General features: G+C 39.9%; 1 protein-coding gene across 2 annotated transcripts in view; it reads left to right on the top strand.

Moving 5' to 3' along the window:
- LOC121975041 (glycosylphosphatidylinositol anchor attachment 1 protein-like) overlaps positions 1-13,202 on the top strand; it is a 30,988-nt gene extending 17,786 nt beyond the window's left edge. The window contains exons 4-7 of one of the 2 annotated variants that reach the window (XM_042526402.1): positions 10,327-11,188; positions 11,265-11,398; positions 12,125-12,214; positions 12,299-13,202. In XM_042526402.1, the coding sequence (XP_042382336.1) occupies positions 10,327-11,188; positions 11,265-11,398; positions 12,125-12,214; positions 12,299-12,935 (1,723 nt within the window). In that variant the 3' untranslated portion in view covers positions 12,936-13,202. Of the gene's footprint in view, positions 1-10,326; positions 11,189-11,264; positions 11,399-12,124 lie in introns of both variants that reach the window. The other variant, XM_042526401.1, reaches the window with a different exon arrangement.
- Positions 13,203-17,127: the final 3,925 nt, after the last annotated feature.

Below are 17,127 nucleotides of genomic sequence, written 5' to 3'. Positions count from 1 at the left end.
GACTCACTTAACCAAATAAGCTTAATATATCATATTGACTTATTTGAGTATGACCATGCATTTCAGTAGTCCTACTCAATCAAGGGATCCACAAATATCTCTTCCGTTATATGGAAGGGACAAATCTCATCTACATGACTCACATCCTTTTGCATAGCTCATTGCATACCAGTGAACAACTTTATAGTCCACCTTATTACAGATGACATTTGTCGATGTCAAAGTACACAACTTCTTATGTAGAGAACCGTAGTGACTTTAGGTCTAAGAACTATTTATATCAATAGTTACTATAAGAATGTTTATAACACTTATATAACGATCAATGACACTTCTCAAGGCGGGTCAATTCAGTACACTCATGTGTCAACTTGATATTTTATATACTTGTGAGATTAAGTCATTAGTTGGCGTCTAAACTCATTAATATTGCCCTTGTTTATTAATATTTGACTAGGAATATTTAAGTGTAGTGTTATATATATATATCGACAGCCTTGCACAATCAATTCAATCATATGCTGTATATTAGAACCTACTATTCTAGGATATTATTATATTTATTCAGCTAGCATAAACATGTATAATTTAAAAATAAGTTGTATATTAATTTTATGTAACTTGATAATATATCTTTATCAAAACTTCGGAAATAAAGGAGAGCTAATTTATAGTATTTCCTAGGTGTAAAAAATATATTGATATTCATGATTCCCAATCTTGATTCTAAGATTAAAAATAAATAAATTATTATCTGTGATAATTATTTAAATTAACACAAAAATCCTAATTTATATATAATAATTATACAAATTATTTATTTATTTATTTATATAATAGCTTATATATATATATAGCTTATATTGCATTTTAAAATAAAATCTATTTTAAAAATTTATATATTTTTAAATTTTTAATAATTCATTTTTTAGAATTATTTATAAAATTTTAAAATTATTTATTGATTTTAAAAATTATTTTAAATATTTTTATAAAATTTTAATCTATTTTTAATTTATAAAAATAATTTAAAGTTTGATTTTAAAATTATTTTAAATTATATAACTATATATATAAAAAAAGGGGTAGCCCGGTGCACGAAGCTCCTGCCATGCGGGGTACCGAGGAAGTATAAATTATCTTTTTTTATTTTATTTTAAAAATATTTTTAATAAAAATAATAAAATTATATATTATAATTATATTAATTAATTAAAATTTTATTTAATTAATTATTAATTTATATAATATATATTTTAAATTTATATAATAATTAATTAGAGAATATATATATAATATAATGATCTTAATTAAAACTTTTAATAAAATTCAACTTTTCCTCACCGATTTGCGATCAGCCTCTCTCTCCTCCCCTTCGTGATTTTTTCTCGTCACCTCGCCACCAAGGCACCACGCCGCCGCTAGCCTCATTGCCGCTTCTCCGCTGCTAATCTCTTGCCGGATGCTTGCAGGTCTTGATTCCTTCTTCCTTCTGTTGTGCGCATGTGACACGCATGATGATGATGCACCTGAAATTGTTGCCCTTGCTATGCCGGTGCCGGTCTCGGTCCCGTGTCGGAACTGTAAAAACCATCCATCTTAGGCGGCTCAAGATTTCATTCCTTGACTTTCTTAGAGATAAAAAAATACATAGATTGATGAGAGGATGACACGGTATATGCCTGGTGGATCAATCTAAATATCAAGAACAAAATGAATGAGTTGTACGAGATAATAGTCAAGAATAGGTTAGGTTGGATCTTGGCATTCTCGTCACTTGAGTAGCAATGATATATTGCTAGATGTCACTCATTGCTTGTGTATGTCAACGTTACAAGAACCTAATGGATCATACATAGAGAGCATGTTGATTTGGAGATTAGTTTATTTTATGGTTTCAAACCTTAAGCTTATTGGATTAATAAGTTAATCAAATTGGGTTTTGGACTTATTGGATTAATGGGTTAATCCAATTAGATCTTAAAGGCTTATGGATTTAATGAGTTAATCCAATATACTTGTTCTTTCATTTAAGCCCACTCCAATTAGAAAGCCTACTACCAGAAACTCTAATGGTTATTGGTTAGGTTTTCTTTTTGATCATCACCTTAAATACCATTGCTAGCAAGACTCCAACTTATGGAGAAGGTGAATGCTTAAGACTCTCCAACTTGAGAAGGTGAGTGCTTAAGATTCTCCAACTTATGTGAGAATTAGAGTTTTGAGACTCTAATTTCTGAGTTCGCAGGACGAACAAAGAACGTGCTCGTGTGGATACCGTAGAGGCGCGGATATTCTGATCACACTCGGCCGGACTAGCAGTCTTCTAAGGGTTGTTCACACATCAAAGGTAACAATCCTAACTAGAAGAGTAGTTACAAGAGTAGTTCCATTCGCATGGATCTTTAGAGGGATCAATTTCCGCTGTGTTTTTAGTTTGTTTTTCGCTATAGATCCCTACACTATATACTTAGTAGCTCTCGTAACAACAGGTTTAAGTGATTCATCAGGGTTTTTTATTGAAGCATATGCATACTGGAAAATTGTACATTTGATACATAAAGATGGAATTTCTTTACCACTTCGATTATGTTGTCTGAATGTGGCTAGTGGATGATCATAAACCCACTGTAGATTTGAATAAATTAAACTGATTTTTTTTATTATAAATAATAAGCATACAAATGTATGTAGGAAAGACTAATTACTTAACAGCAGTGGTTTAGTTGGGAAACAGTTCCACCACTGAACGTATGCGGAAACGAACCGAAAGTAGAGAAGAGAGTAGAGTAGCAAGAACGCAAGCTGGAATTAAAAACTTAGAAGGTTTACAAACTAGTTTCCCACTGACTCAAGTAAGGTTCAGGTTATGCCTGAATTCTTTGCAAGAGTTTCTTCTTATAGAGAACGCTGGGTGCTCATTGGGCCCCATCAACACGTTTTTCTAATAAGAAGATCAGAAGGAATCTTCATAGTGCTTAATAAAGCTACTTTAACAAAGCTACTTTAACAAAGCTACTTTAATAAAGTAAAGCTTGTATGGACGTTGAGTAGTTATTCGTTGGGTCCATCATGCTTCAGACTTTAAAATTACGCATGCGAGAGACGCAGTCTTGCAGAAGATAAGATGCTTGTGTCAGTTGGTCGTCACACTGCTTGACAGCTGGATACCAGTCATTCCACCAGTTGTCCTTTCCTCTGTACTTATTGCACTCTTGTAACTTTAGTGAGTGGATGATGCGTAGTTGTTGGAGTGCATTGATTGCTTGCACTGCAGCTCTTTGTTCAAGTTGATGCAAATCTTCAGAGATTTGGTCGAATCTGCTGAGTAGGACTGGTTGATTATGGCGTTTACTTGATTCTCGTTGGTATTGTTCAGCGAGGCTGAGAGGGCCTTCAGGGCCTTGATCAACATCTCCTGGGCCTCCTGGTTGGGTCTCCTCTCGAGTTCCTTGAGTGCTTGTGGAACTAGAGCTAGCCTGCAAAGGTCTTGTTCCGGCCATTCTGAAAAAGTTAACACTGATATTAGGCGAGAGAGAGAATCAGCTACCTTATTATTTTGGCCGTCAATATGTTCAAATTTAACCAAAGGTCCTGCTCCAGTGATGTAATCAGTGAAAGAAAGCCATCTGACTCGTGATGGTTTGTGGTTTGCTGTCTTCCAAAAGAAGCTGATTATAACTTGACAATCTGTTCTATTGAGAAGTTCAGCTTTATCAAGAAAATAAATCTTCAGAGACTCCATTGTATTTAATACGGCATGAATTTCGGCATCTATAGTTGATTTGGGAGGATTAAACTTCCCACTTGCGTATGCACAAATTTTCTCCGAAGATATAGAGTCAAATTTATTTCGTTTCCACTTACAGATCCCTCCCCAACCATCCATGCAACCATGAACTTCTAAAATAATATAGCATTCACGAGGGGGTATTTCTAGATCTGGAAGTTGTTGAACCTTTTCTTTAATTTGTTTTATCAAGTCCCAATCCTGCTGATTTAACCTCCTTTCTCCTTTGGGTGAAGTTTTAGCATATAAAGGTCCAAGCAATTTTCCGAGATTAGGAATGTAATTCCTGGCATAATTTAAAAGACCTAACCATGATCTCATGGCCAATTTTCCGAGATTAGGAATGTAATTCCTGACATAATTTAAAAGACCTAACCATGATCTCATGCCATGAGATCATGGTTAGGTCTTTTAAATTATGTCAGGAATTACATTCCTAATCTCGGAAAATTGCTTGGACCTTTATATGCTAAAACTTCACCCAAAGGAGAAAGGAGGTTAAATCAGCAGGATTGGGACTTGATAAAACAAATTAAAGAAAAGGTTCAACAACTTCCAGATCTAGAAATACCCCCTCCTGAATGCTATATTATTTTAGAAGTTCATGGTTGCATGGATGGTTGGGGAGGGATCTGTAAGTGGAAACGAAATAAATTTGACTCTATATCTTCGGAGAAAATTTGTGCATACGCAAGTGGGAAGTTTAATCCTCCCAAATCAACTATAGATGCTGAAATTCATGTCGTATTAAATACAATGGAGTCTCTGAAGATTTATTTTCTTGATAAAGCTGAACTTCTCATAAGAACAGATTGTCAAGTTATAATCAGCTTCTTTGGGAAGACAGCAAACCACAAACCATCACGAGTCAGATGACTTTCTTTCACTGATTACATCACTGGAGCAGGACCTTTGGTTAAATTTGAACATATTGACGGCCAAAATAATAAGGTAGCTGATTCTCTCTCTCGCCTAATATCAGTGTTAACTTTTTCAGAATGGCCGAAACAAGACCTTTGCAGGCTAGCTCTGGTTCCACAAGCACTCAAGGAACTCGAGAGGAGACCCAACCAGGAGGCCCAGGAGATATTGATCAAGGCCCTGAAGGCCCTCTCAGCCTCGCTGAACAATACCAACGAGAATCAAGTAAACGCCATAATCAACCAGTCCTACTCAACAGATTCGACCAAATCTCTGAACATTTGCATCAACTTGAATAAAGAGCTGCAGTGCAAGCAATCAATGCACTCCAACAACTACGCATCATCCACTCACTAAAGTTACAAGAGTGCAATAAGTGCAGAGGAAAGGACAACGGGTGGAATGATTGGTATCCAGCTGTCAAGCAGTGTGACGACCAACTGACACAAGCATCTTATCTTCTGCAAGACTGTGTCTCTCGCATGCGTAATTTTAAAGTCTGAAGCATGATGGACCCAACGAATGACCACTCAACGTCCATACAAGCTTTACTTTATTAAAGTTACTTTATTAAAGTAGCTTTATTAAAGTAGCTTTGTTAAAGTAGCTTTGTTAAGCACTATGAAGATTCCTTCTGATCTTCTTATTTGAAAAACGTGTTGATGGGGCCCAATGAGCACCCAGCGTTCTCTATAAGAAGAAACTCTTGCAAAGAATTCAGGCATAACCTGAACTTTACTTGAGTCAGTGGGAAACTAGTTTGTAAACCTTCTAGTTCTCTATTTTCGGTTCGTTTCCGCCCCTTTTGGTATCAGAGCCTTACAAATTCTTTTGTTTTGGCGTGTTGGCATTATGCAATTCTGAGAAACAAGAGGATAGATCCTAACTTGGTTAAAACGGCAGGAGGCCAAAAGTAAACCAAGGGCACATCTATATGAGATTCTCAGGAAAGGAACTACCCTCGCCAAGGCAACAAGAATCCCTGTAAGTACTGATCCCTTTTATGAATAATTATATCATTTCAAGAAATACGTCATCCTATAGAGAAGCAATTTCTGCAACTGATCCTATAGAATCACCCTCAACTGGTTTCGCTAAACCAAGTGATTACCAGGGTTCTACACCTAGTATTTCCACAATCATTAAGCAAAATAATACTCAAATCTAGTTACTTGTTCAAATTTCTGAAACATTAAAAGAAATTCAAGCTAGTTTGCAGAAGCAAAATCCAATTCCTTTTCCATCAGACCTAATTACAAAATTGCAAAACCTTACTCTCTCCAAGCCTAAAGAAAAGCCTAGAAAACTGTATGTTTTCAAGGATCCTTATAAAATTCTAAAGGAAGAACAAGAAAAATTGAAAGGATCATGGCAACCACAAGGACAGAGCAGCAGCAAGTAACCACAACACCACTATTTGAAGATCAAATACGAGGTTATCGGCGAAATCAACGACGATTGTTCAACGCACAACAAGCAGCAAGGCGTGTTGGGCAAGCTCTTATTGGTGGTACTTCAACAAGGCATACTCTTGAACAACAAATTGAGCCTGAAACTCAATTACAATTATCTATGCAAGAGCGAGCTTCCATAGTACCCGCTGAGGTACTTTACCACTCCCGAAGGGATGATGCACATCATCGAGTATATGTGCATAGATTTGAAGAAGCAATGCTTGTGACTGACAACCATCAAGCGGACAGAAGCTTTATACAAGAAGAAAGCTTCAATCAACTACGACGAAGTGGTATGCAATATATTCACCTTGGAGTCCTTCAGGTACGCATACAAATATTACATCGTCAACAAGAAGGAACGATGACACTTGTTGTCTTCCGAGATAATAGGTGGCAAGGTGATCAGGCAATTATAGCAACAATGGAAGTGGACCTTACTAAAGGAAGCCAGATGATTTATGTGATTCCAGAAATCATGATGACAATTGGCGATTTCTACCGAAATGTTCAAATATCCATCCTAACAAGAGGATATGAAGCCTGGCAGAATAGCGAAGCTAATTTGCTAATCACAAGAGGACTGGTAGGTAGGCTTTCAAATACACCTAATGTTGGTTTTGCTTATGAAGTTCAAGGTGTTGTAGATTATCTTACGTCTCACGGAGTAAAAGCCTTACCTGGAAGAAGTTTTTCAACTCATCGGCTGCAAGGTCTAAATTGGACCATTAATCCTACCCAGATTACCATTCCGATGCAACCAGCAGAAGTAAATAGTCAAACAATGCTGGATGGACGCATATCATTAAGCTTCAACAATTATGCAGCAGCCCAAGTAGCAGAACCACCAAAATATAATGACAGAGATGAAGAAATTTTGGCAGTATTGATTGAAACACATCCTGGTGTTTTTACTTATTTTGACGGAACGGAATCAGAATATTTCGAAAACTATGGAGATTCTGATAATATTTATGATAAAGGAAAGCAAATAGCAGAGCAAGAAAATTACTCCCCAAGGTACTCTTCTAAAACTGAGCCTCATATTTTAGTAAATCGAATGTTCCCACAGGCAGTACTCCCAAAAAGAAAAACAGAGGGATCTGCTGGTCTTGATATAGCAGCAAGTCATGATGCTATTATTGAGCCATATGGACGGGAGCTCGTACATTCAGGCCTACGAACAGAAATCCCATATGGATATTATCGCCGTATAGCTTCACGTTCAGGCTTCGCATGGAAATATGGAATTGAAGTAGGAGCTGGAGTAATTGATTCAGACTATCGGGGTGAGGTACAAGTTCTTTTGTTTAATAGAACTAGCCTTCCTATACTTATTACTTCTCAGCAAGATATTGCACAATTAATCCTTGAGAAAATAGCTATGCCAGAAGTATATGAAGTTCCTCAGTTATACTGAACGAGGAGAGCAAGGCTTTGGATCTACAGATCAACATTCTGTCTTTTTACCAATAAATGAAGCCTCTTCCTCTCAAGAACCCCACAAACTTACAACGCAGGATATCTTTTCCTTACTAATGCCACAGGAAAAACTGGCAGTTTTGGTGGAAAATGATTCTTCCCACATATGTTTTGAGGAAGCCCATGCAGCGACTACAAGCCCAGGGGCCTCTGTACCGCAGTCCATGGACACTACTCTAGACTATGAGGAGGAACCTGATTCCTACCTTGACTACATTCAGTATTTATCCTCATTGTCCAATACCAAACCAATTTGGGACACCTATTCAGATAATGAATGGACTAATCCATTCGCCAGCGAAGGTGGTGGGAGAAGAGAACATTCTCTTGAATTACGATCTCCATATTTCCATGCGAAGCCTGAACGTGAAGCTATACGACCATAATATCCATATGGGATTTCTATTCGTAGACCTGTATGTACGAGCTCCCGTCCATATGGCTCAATAATAGCATCATGACTTGCTGCTATATCAAGACCAGCAGATCTCTCTGTTTTTCTTTTTGGGAGTACTGCCTGTGGGAACATTCGATTTACTAAAATATGAGGCTCAGTTTTAGAAGAGTACCTTGGGGAGTAATTTTCTTGCTCTGCTATTTGCTTTCCTTTATCATAAATATTATCAGAATCTCCATAGTTTTCGAAATATTCTGATTCCGTTCCGTCAAAATAAGTAAAAACACCAGGATGTGTTTCAATCAATACTGCCAAAATTTCTTCATCTCTGTCATTATATTTTGGTGGTTCTGCTACTTGGGCTGCTGCATAATTGTTGAAGCTTAATGATATGCGTCCATCCAGCATTGTTTGACTATTTACTTCTGCTGGTTGCATCGGAATGGTAATCTGGGTAGGATTAATGGTCCAATTTAGACCTTGCAGCCGATGAGTTGAAAAACTTCTTCCAGGTAAGACTTTTACTCCGTGAGACGTAAGATAATCTACAACACCTTGAACTTCATAAGCAAAACCAACATTAGGTGTATTTGAAAGCCTACCTACCCGTCCTCTTGTGATTAGCAAATTAGCTTCGCTATTCTGCCAGGCTTCATATCCTCTTGTTAGGATGGATATTTGAACATTTCGGTAGAAATCGCCAATTGTCATCATGATTTCTGGAATCACATAAATCATCTGGCTTCCTTTAGTAAGGTCCACTTCCATTGTTGCTATAATTGCCTGATCACCTTGCCACCTATTATCTCGGAAGACAACAAGTGCCATCGTTCCTTCTTGTTGACGATGTAATATTTGTATGCGTACCTGAAGGACTCCAAGGTGAATATATTGCATACCACTTCGTCGTAGTTGATTGAAGCTTTCTTCTTGTATAAAGCTTCTGTCCGCTTGATGGTTGTCAGTCACAAGCATTGCTTCTTCAGATCTATGCACATATACTCGATGATGTGCATCATCCCTCGGGAGTGGTAAAGTACCTCAGCGGGTACTATGGAAGCTCGCTCTTGCATAGATAATTGTAATTGAGTTTCAGGCTCAATTTGTTGTTCAAGAGTATGCCTTGTTGAAGTACCACCAATAAGAGCTTGCCCAACACGCCTTGCTGCTTGTTGTGCGTTGAACAATCGTCGTTGATTTCGCCGATAACCTCGTATTTGATCTTCAAATAGTGGTGTTGTGGTTACTTGCTGCTGCTCTGTCCTTGTGGTTGCCATGATCCTTTCAATTTTTCTTGTTCTTCCTTTAGAATTTTATAAGGATCCTTGAAAACATATAGTTTTCCAGGCTTTTCTTTAGGCTTGGAGAGAGTAAGGTTTTGCAATTTTGTAATTAGGTCTGATGGAAAAGGAATTGGATTTTGCTTATGCAAACTAGCTTGAATTTCTTTTAATGTTTCAGAAATTTGAACAAGTAACTAGATTTGAGTATTATTTTGCTTAATGATTGTGGAAATACTAGGTGTAGAACCCTGGTAATCACTTGGTTTAGCGAAACCAGTTGAGGGTGATTCTATAGGATCAGTTGCAGAAATTGCTTCTCTATAGGATGACGTATTTCTTGAAATGATATAATTATTCATAAAAGGGATCAGTACTTACAGGGATTCTTGTTGCCTTGGCGAGGGTAGTTCCTTTCATGAGAATCTCATATAGATGTGCCCTTGGTTTACTTTTGGCCTCCTGCCGTTTTAACCAAGTTAGGATCTATCCTCTTGTTTCTCAGAATTGCATAATGCCAACACGCCAAAACAAAAGAATTTGTAAGGCTCTGATACCAAAAGGGGGCGGAAACTTGCCTTCAAACATTTCATGGAAACAAGGATTTTAACATTGGGTTTAGTGATGATAAAAGATAGGCACCGGACCTTGAATAGACCTAATAAAAGTAGTCTAGCCAATCCAGATTATGAATGCAAACTTAGGGTTTTACCATTCACAATATACTAAAAGAAGCATTGGCATTTTACAAACACCTGCAGGTGGAACTCCTAGAAATGCATCAACATGCATCTTTCTGTGCTTAATTGTATATTTTTTCCACATCTTATTTCATTTATTTATTTATTGAAATTTCAAAGTTAAATCTTGTGCACCATTAGTGGAGGTATTATAGATAGGTCCATGTTTCATAACATGTTTAAGCTCTGTAACCTGTGAGTTTTTCTTTTTTGACTTCTATTTTCCAATGCTGTTTAATCACAAACTTCCTTAAAATTACAGAGAAATAGCAAAATTGCTACGTGAGTATATAGTGGCTGTGGGTGCTGAATCATATTACCACAAATTTGTGCCTCGTGCAAATAAGTTCCACCCTCTTCATTTCTTCTCTTCCACCACTGATAATTTGGACTTGCCAGCTAACCCTAGTTGTGGATCATTTATTCTAAATGCTGTAGGCATCATACGAGCTCCTCGTGGTGATGGAAAAGAAACTATTGTATTGGTAACTCCTTACAATTCACAAAACACCACATACAGTGATGCTGTTTCACTAGGGATTGGTTTCTCTATTTTTTCACTTCTAAGCCATGTTACATGGCTTGCAAAGGATATTGTTTGGTTAGCTGCTGATTCCAGATATGGGGAGTATACGACAGTTGATTCATGGCTAAAAGATTATCATGGTCCTGCCTTCCCAGGTGAGACGAGTAGAATTGTTGATGATGCATGCTTTGAAGAAAACAATAGTGATTCACTAGATCATATCAAGGTTGAAGGCCATAATTCTTATGTTTACAAGCGTGCTGGAACAATGGCTGCTGCACTTGTGCTCAAGGTTGTAGACAAGAAAGAGGAGGAAAGAGACAGCCTATCTATTTATGCAGAGGCCTCAAATGGCCAAATGCCTAACCTTGACCTTATCAATATTGCTCATTATTTGGCAGTTCACAGACAAGGTTTACGTGTGAAGATTGGATCTATAATTTATTTTCTTAAAGCTTCATGGGTTAAATTACTTGGTGAGATGTTGCAGCATATTACTACATTGGCTAAACGTTTGAATCCAAAATGGAAATTTGATATCACATCTGCTGATTATGTTGAAGGAACAGCTACACTTGCAAGCTCAATTTACTATCAGGTAGCATAATAGATGTTTAGTTGCCTGGTATTCTGATTTGTTTATCAAGTTCATTAGGTTGTTTTCATTGCCGCAGGCACTTGGTGTTCCTACTGGCTCTCATGGAGCATTCCGTAATTACCAAGTAGATGCAGTCACACTTGAGTTCTCACCCAGGTCTTCTCTGAATAATGAGAATGTTCGATCTGCATTTCTTCTTAAAACTGGAAGGTTAGTTCCATTTTCTGGGCAAATTTCTGCTTTTGTTTTGTGATTTATCCAAGTTTCCTTTTTTGAGGAAAAACAAAAATCTGAAAATTGAAAGAAAAACAAAAAAAAAAGTATCTCTGTGGTTGCCTTTTTGACTTCTCCAAATATAAAAAATATTTTACACATAATTATTTACTTAATTATTTTGATTGCACTTATTTTTTTGAAAAATTACAATCTAGCACATTGTCAAAACTTTTTTTGGCTTTTCTTTTGAAAAAGTGGACATAAATCTGAGATCCTTTATGGTTTTATCTCAAGTTGGCTATAGTTTCTCTGTTGAAGTGTAATTCCATCATTTCTAATAGCAACCATTTGCTTTCTGCTTACATGGTACTCACCTATGTTTCTTAGTAAATTTATGGAATTATTGTGCGATGGAATTGGTTCAGAGGTGTCTCAGGTGATCTTTGACATTTAGCTAGTTGTTTAGATGCCTCCTTCCTGAAGACAGATGACTAAAAGGGAATATTACACTTCTTTACATGTCCCGTTCGTTGGTGAAGAACCAAACTATAGTAAGCATTAGAAGGAAAACATCAAAGTTTAATTTCTATATAAAATAGAACAGGATGTTATGGGACATTGCACAACTATTATGATTTTGTACTCAATGGAGACCAACAATGTAATGTTTTCTTGGTTCAGTTAGTGAAAATCTTTTTTTTTCTCCTCCTGATTTTCCAGGTTAATTGAAGGAGTTATCCGCTCAGTAAATAACCTTCTCGAGAAGTTCCATCAGTCATTTTTCCTCTACTTTTTAACAGCTCCTCATAAGTATGTTTCAGTTGGAATTTACATGATTCCCTTTGGAATCCTAATAGCTCCTCTACCAATAGTTGCTGCTGCTCTCTTTTCTAGTAATAATGGTTCCAGCAATAAAGATGGATCGTGGAAATGGCTTCAAGCTGCCAAGGTGGTGTTTTTGATTCATCTCTGGGCCATGATTACATCATTGCTTCCATATGTGCTCTTGCAACTCCCCTTAGGAACCCCATCATCGTTCGCATCAGCTTGGGCTGCAGTAGCTATCTGTTTTCTGTTAATCACGTACTTGATTTTGTGGAGTTCCTCTATTGATTGTGGGTGGGAACTACTGAAATCTGTCATGATTGTTGCTGCTGCAATAGGTCTGAGCTTAATGTCAGTCATCAATTTCTCAACTGCACAGATTGGGGCCATGCTAATTGTTCCAATGTGTTTATTAGTAAAACCTGCCAGAAAACAGACTCAAGGTGTTTTTGCGAAGGCACTGATGTTGACATCTAATTTAGCTTTGCTTGTGGTTGCTTTCCCACCGGCTGCTTTGTTAATAGCAAAAACTCTTTTTGGTGCTTCTGGAAATATAGATATTGGTGACTTTTGGGAATGGGCACAAATCTTATGGTCATGGAATAGTGCCACCTATATGTACCTACTATGGATCCATCTTCCATGTTGGGTTCTCTGCTTGAATATTTTTCTATATCCTTGTATTGGGAGCTCCTCCAAGGCATGAGTATTTCAGATCAACAGTAGAATCTTACTCAGCATTATGGAAGCTGTCATGCTAAATTGAGCTTTGCATGGATTCTCAACGATCAGGAAATTGAACCATTGGCTTTCTTGATGGAGACGAATGTAGGCGTTTGTATTTTTGTTTATTTTCTTTAAGAGAATCTTTTGTGATGTATTCTCCTTATACGAACGACACTCACTGTTGAATGCAAAATTAATGTGTGTTATCCCATGCTATTACCAATGCATGGTTAGTATTCGGTAGTTACCTAAACGTCTCCTTGTGTACGGTACTATCTACTACTCTACACTACTTGTCCAATGCTAAAAAAAATACATATTATCTTGTCAAGTTATGTCACATGAGAAAGATGATGGTTATGTCATGTTATTTTGTTTCTGCATTATGCAACTTATTCATTATGAATAAAAAAGGACACATACGGGTCCCAAAGACGGTTTTATTATAGGTAGTTTTATCATATTTTTTGTAAGAGGTTGTTTCTAGGATTCGAACCCGTGATCTTTTGGTTATATGATAATAATTTTATCGTTGCGCTAAAGTTCCCCTTCAACTTATTCATTATGAATGCGGGTAAAATATCCACCCAAACAATCAATCAACTGAAGCATCCAGGTTTCTCCACCAAGATTGTCATTTTTTTGGAAAACAAAATGGATGGGAAGAGCACGGTGATAAGTGTCTTGTTTGGTTTGCAAGCACGGCACAACATTTCTTCCCTTCTGTGGGTGAATTTGGAACAAGGAAGATCCTGAGCTCTTGTAAGAATCTTGGTAGTTGGTAGTGGCAACAGCCACCACTCTCTCCATGATGTCCCAGAATGAATGAAGTTGCTCATGTAACGTGGAATGAAAAGGGCTGGCTCATGTAACTTGGATATGGGAGTGAGGCAAGCAAAGTTCTTGGATCATAGCAGCCCGGCTCAAGGCAATGACCATTAAGACCTATGCCTAGGGCCCTAATATTATTGGAGCCGTTGATTAAATAATTAAGTAAAGACATTAAAAAAAATTAAATTGAGTTATTAATATTAATAAATATCATGCTAACTCATTAATGACATCTTATTAATTAATTTATTATTTTTATTTACACATTACACGTGATCCGGTGGTAAGAACAGGGGACCCCGTTCTGTGAGGTCAACGCCACGTAGGAGTCAAAGTGGAAGGATGCCCGTCTGGAGATGGGACGTCCGAACGGCCGACCGGCCGTTCGGTGGAGTCAACGTCCGTAGAGGGCTGGGTCCGACATCCGGCCGTCCGGTCGGTATCGGGCTGATGATTAAAGGCACCCTGTAGGAAGTCAGGGTTCTGGCGCTCAGGGGGAAAGATCGCAGGGACGAGCGGACTGCACGCTTGGCCCAGGCCATAAGGTAACATACTGCTAATGGTCTCCACAAAGCACGTGATGGAGAATCGCCCCAAGTAAATCACCGCATAATGCCGGCCGGATGTTGAAGGAGCTGGCCGACCGGACGACAGATCTGAAGCAAAGGGGAAAAGGTCAAGGAACGTCTTTTTCTGACAGCAGGTATGTTTCACGAGCAGGCCATGCTCCGAATCTTATGACAGGAGATTTCGCTGTCCCATCGAGGACATGCTTGGACTGTAGTAGTATGGGTCAGGGAAGCTCATTGACAAGCCCTTACGGGGGTATTGGCCATGAACACGTGTACACCTAGGTAGGTGTACACCCACTTCTTCGCTACCCTATATAAAGGCCCTCTTACTTCGCCGGAGGTACGCACGCTACTACTTTTTGAGCCCCTTTCTCTCTATTGAGCTTCGCTTGACTTGAGCGTCGGAGGGTCGCCGCCGGGAACCCCTTCCCGGCCCGACTTCTGTGCAGGTTCGTCGGAGCTTTGGGGGCCTACGCCATCAATTAGGAGAGCGACACGTTCCCAGCGTCCTTTGGTTCGGCGATTTGGACAGGATCAAATTGGCGCCGTCTGTGGGAACGCTCCTGCTTCCGACCGGAAACAATGGACGAAGCTGGATGACAACATATGGTGACGCTCTCGAATGAGGAACTCGACGCTCTGATCGAGATAAGGGCCGCCAAGCTTGTGGAGCAAAAATAGAAAACAACAGCCGAGCGTCCAGAACAGCAAGCAACATCAATGTCTGGTGGCCGAGCGGAAGCACCGCAGACCACCGTTGCATTTCATCGAGCCTTATTTCGCACCCCCGAAGCCATAGCAGCTCATCGCTCGGGCGCATACTATTTGGAGGATGAAGCCGGGCGGCAGCTAGATCAACCGTGGAGTGCAAATCATCTCCAGCCTTATCGAGCTGGATGAAAGGTGCGCGAATGTAATTCATTTTTGTGTATATGCTAGTCGCCTGTGTACTTGTAATGCAGGAAGCAAAAAGATGAAAAACACATTGAGCATCCTCCGCCGAACGGCTTAATGCGTGAAGACCCCGTGCCGTTCGGCCGGGGCATATAAATGTACGAGCCGCACGCTCGATAACGAAGACCCCTCGCCCCTCGGCAGGGCGTATATAATCAGTTAGCCGTAAAGACCGTCGAGCTCCGACGTTAAATATCAAGAGACGAGCCGGCGTCTATAAATCTTCCGAGCGGAAGACCGTCGAGCTCCGACGTTAAATATCGAGAGACGAGCCGGCGTCTATAAACCTTCCGAGCAGAAGACCGTCGAGCTCCGACGTTAAATATCGAGAGACAAGCCGGCGTCTATAAACCTTCCGAGCGGAATACCGTCGAGCTCCGACGTTAAATATCGAGAGACGAGCCGGCGTCTATAAACCCTCCGAGTGGAAGACCATCGAGCTCCGACGTTAAATATCGAGAGACGAGCCGGCGTCTATAAACCTCCGAGCGGAAGGCCGCTCCGGCGTTAAATATCGAGAGGCGAGCCGGCGTCTATAAACCCTCCGAGCGGAAGACCGTCGAGCTCGACGTTAAATATCGAGAGACGAGCCGTCTATAAACCTTCCGAGCGGAAGACCGTCCGAGCTCCGGCGTTAAATATCGAGACGAGCCGGCGTCTATAAACCTTCCGAATACCGTCGAGCTCCGGCGTTAAATATCGAGAGGCGGCTGGATAAACCTTCGAGCGGAAGACCGTCGAGCTCCGGCGTTAAATATCGAGACGAGCCGGCGTCTATAAACCTTCCGAGCGGAAGACCGCCGAGCTCCGACGTTAAATATCGAGGGCCGGCCGGCGTCTATAAACCTTCCGAGCGGAAGACCGTCGAGCTCCGACGTTAAATATCGAGAGACGAGGCCGTCATAAACCTTCCGGCGGAAGACCGCCGAGCTCAGGCGTTAAATATCGAGACGGCCGCGTCTATAAACCTTCGGCGGAAGACCGTCGAGCTCCGACGTTAAATATCGAGAGACGAGCCGATGTCTATAAACCTTCCGAGCGGAAGACCGTCGAGCTCCGACGTTAAATATCGAGAGACGAGCCGACGTCTATAAACCTTCCGAGTGGAATACCGTCGAGCTCCGACGTTAAATATCGAGAGACGAGCCGGCGTCTATAAACCTTCCGAGCGGAAGACCGTCGAGCTCCGACGTTAAATATCGAGAGACGAGCCGGCGTCTATAAACCTTCCGAGCGGAATACCGTCGAGCTCCGACGTTAAATATCGAGAGACGAGCTGACGTCTATAAACACCCGAGTGGAAGATCGTCGTGTGGGTGAGGCCAATAAGAAGGATGCAATTCCTCCGGAAACTCGCCTTCAATATCGATAAAACCGACTCCACGTCCTGCTCGGCTCAGAGCACAAAGGTACTTAAGCGGAAGGTTATGCACTCGAAATAAATAGCCGAGCGAAAAGGTAACTCCAAGTACTTCGCTACACTCCCTTTCGAATGCCAGAAGAGTGATAATAGGCGAGTGGACGACACACACACTAACTTAAAAGGACAGCGTGCAAAAGGAAAACACTGCATTCAAATTAAAACTTTAGGCCGAGTAGCCTAAGTACAAAAGGGATCATATCTAGCCGAGTGGCCGAATTACAAAAGTTACTCTATGTAATCGTAAAGGGTCTTGGGAATGCTTTCCAGGAGCGCCACTTGATCGCCGGCCGGAATGGTAGTGGACTCTGGAAGAAGACCCTTGGACTTCAGATAGTTGGTGGTCGCGATCATGGCCAAGTCGAAGGCTGTGTACATCCACTCGCAGATTTTCT

This window comes from Zingiber officinale, chromosome 4B (assembly GCF_018446385.1).
Source record: "Zingiber officinale cultivar Zhangliang chromosome 4B, Zo_v1.1, whole genome shotgun sequence".
Lineage (NCBI taxonomy): Eukaryota > Viridiplantae > Streptophyta > Magnoliopsida > Zingiberales > Zingiberaceae > Zingiber > Zingiber officinale.
The sequence above is the reverse complement of the archived record's forward strand: the minus strand, read 5'-3'. Positions and strand labels throughout refer to the sequence as shown.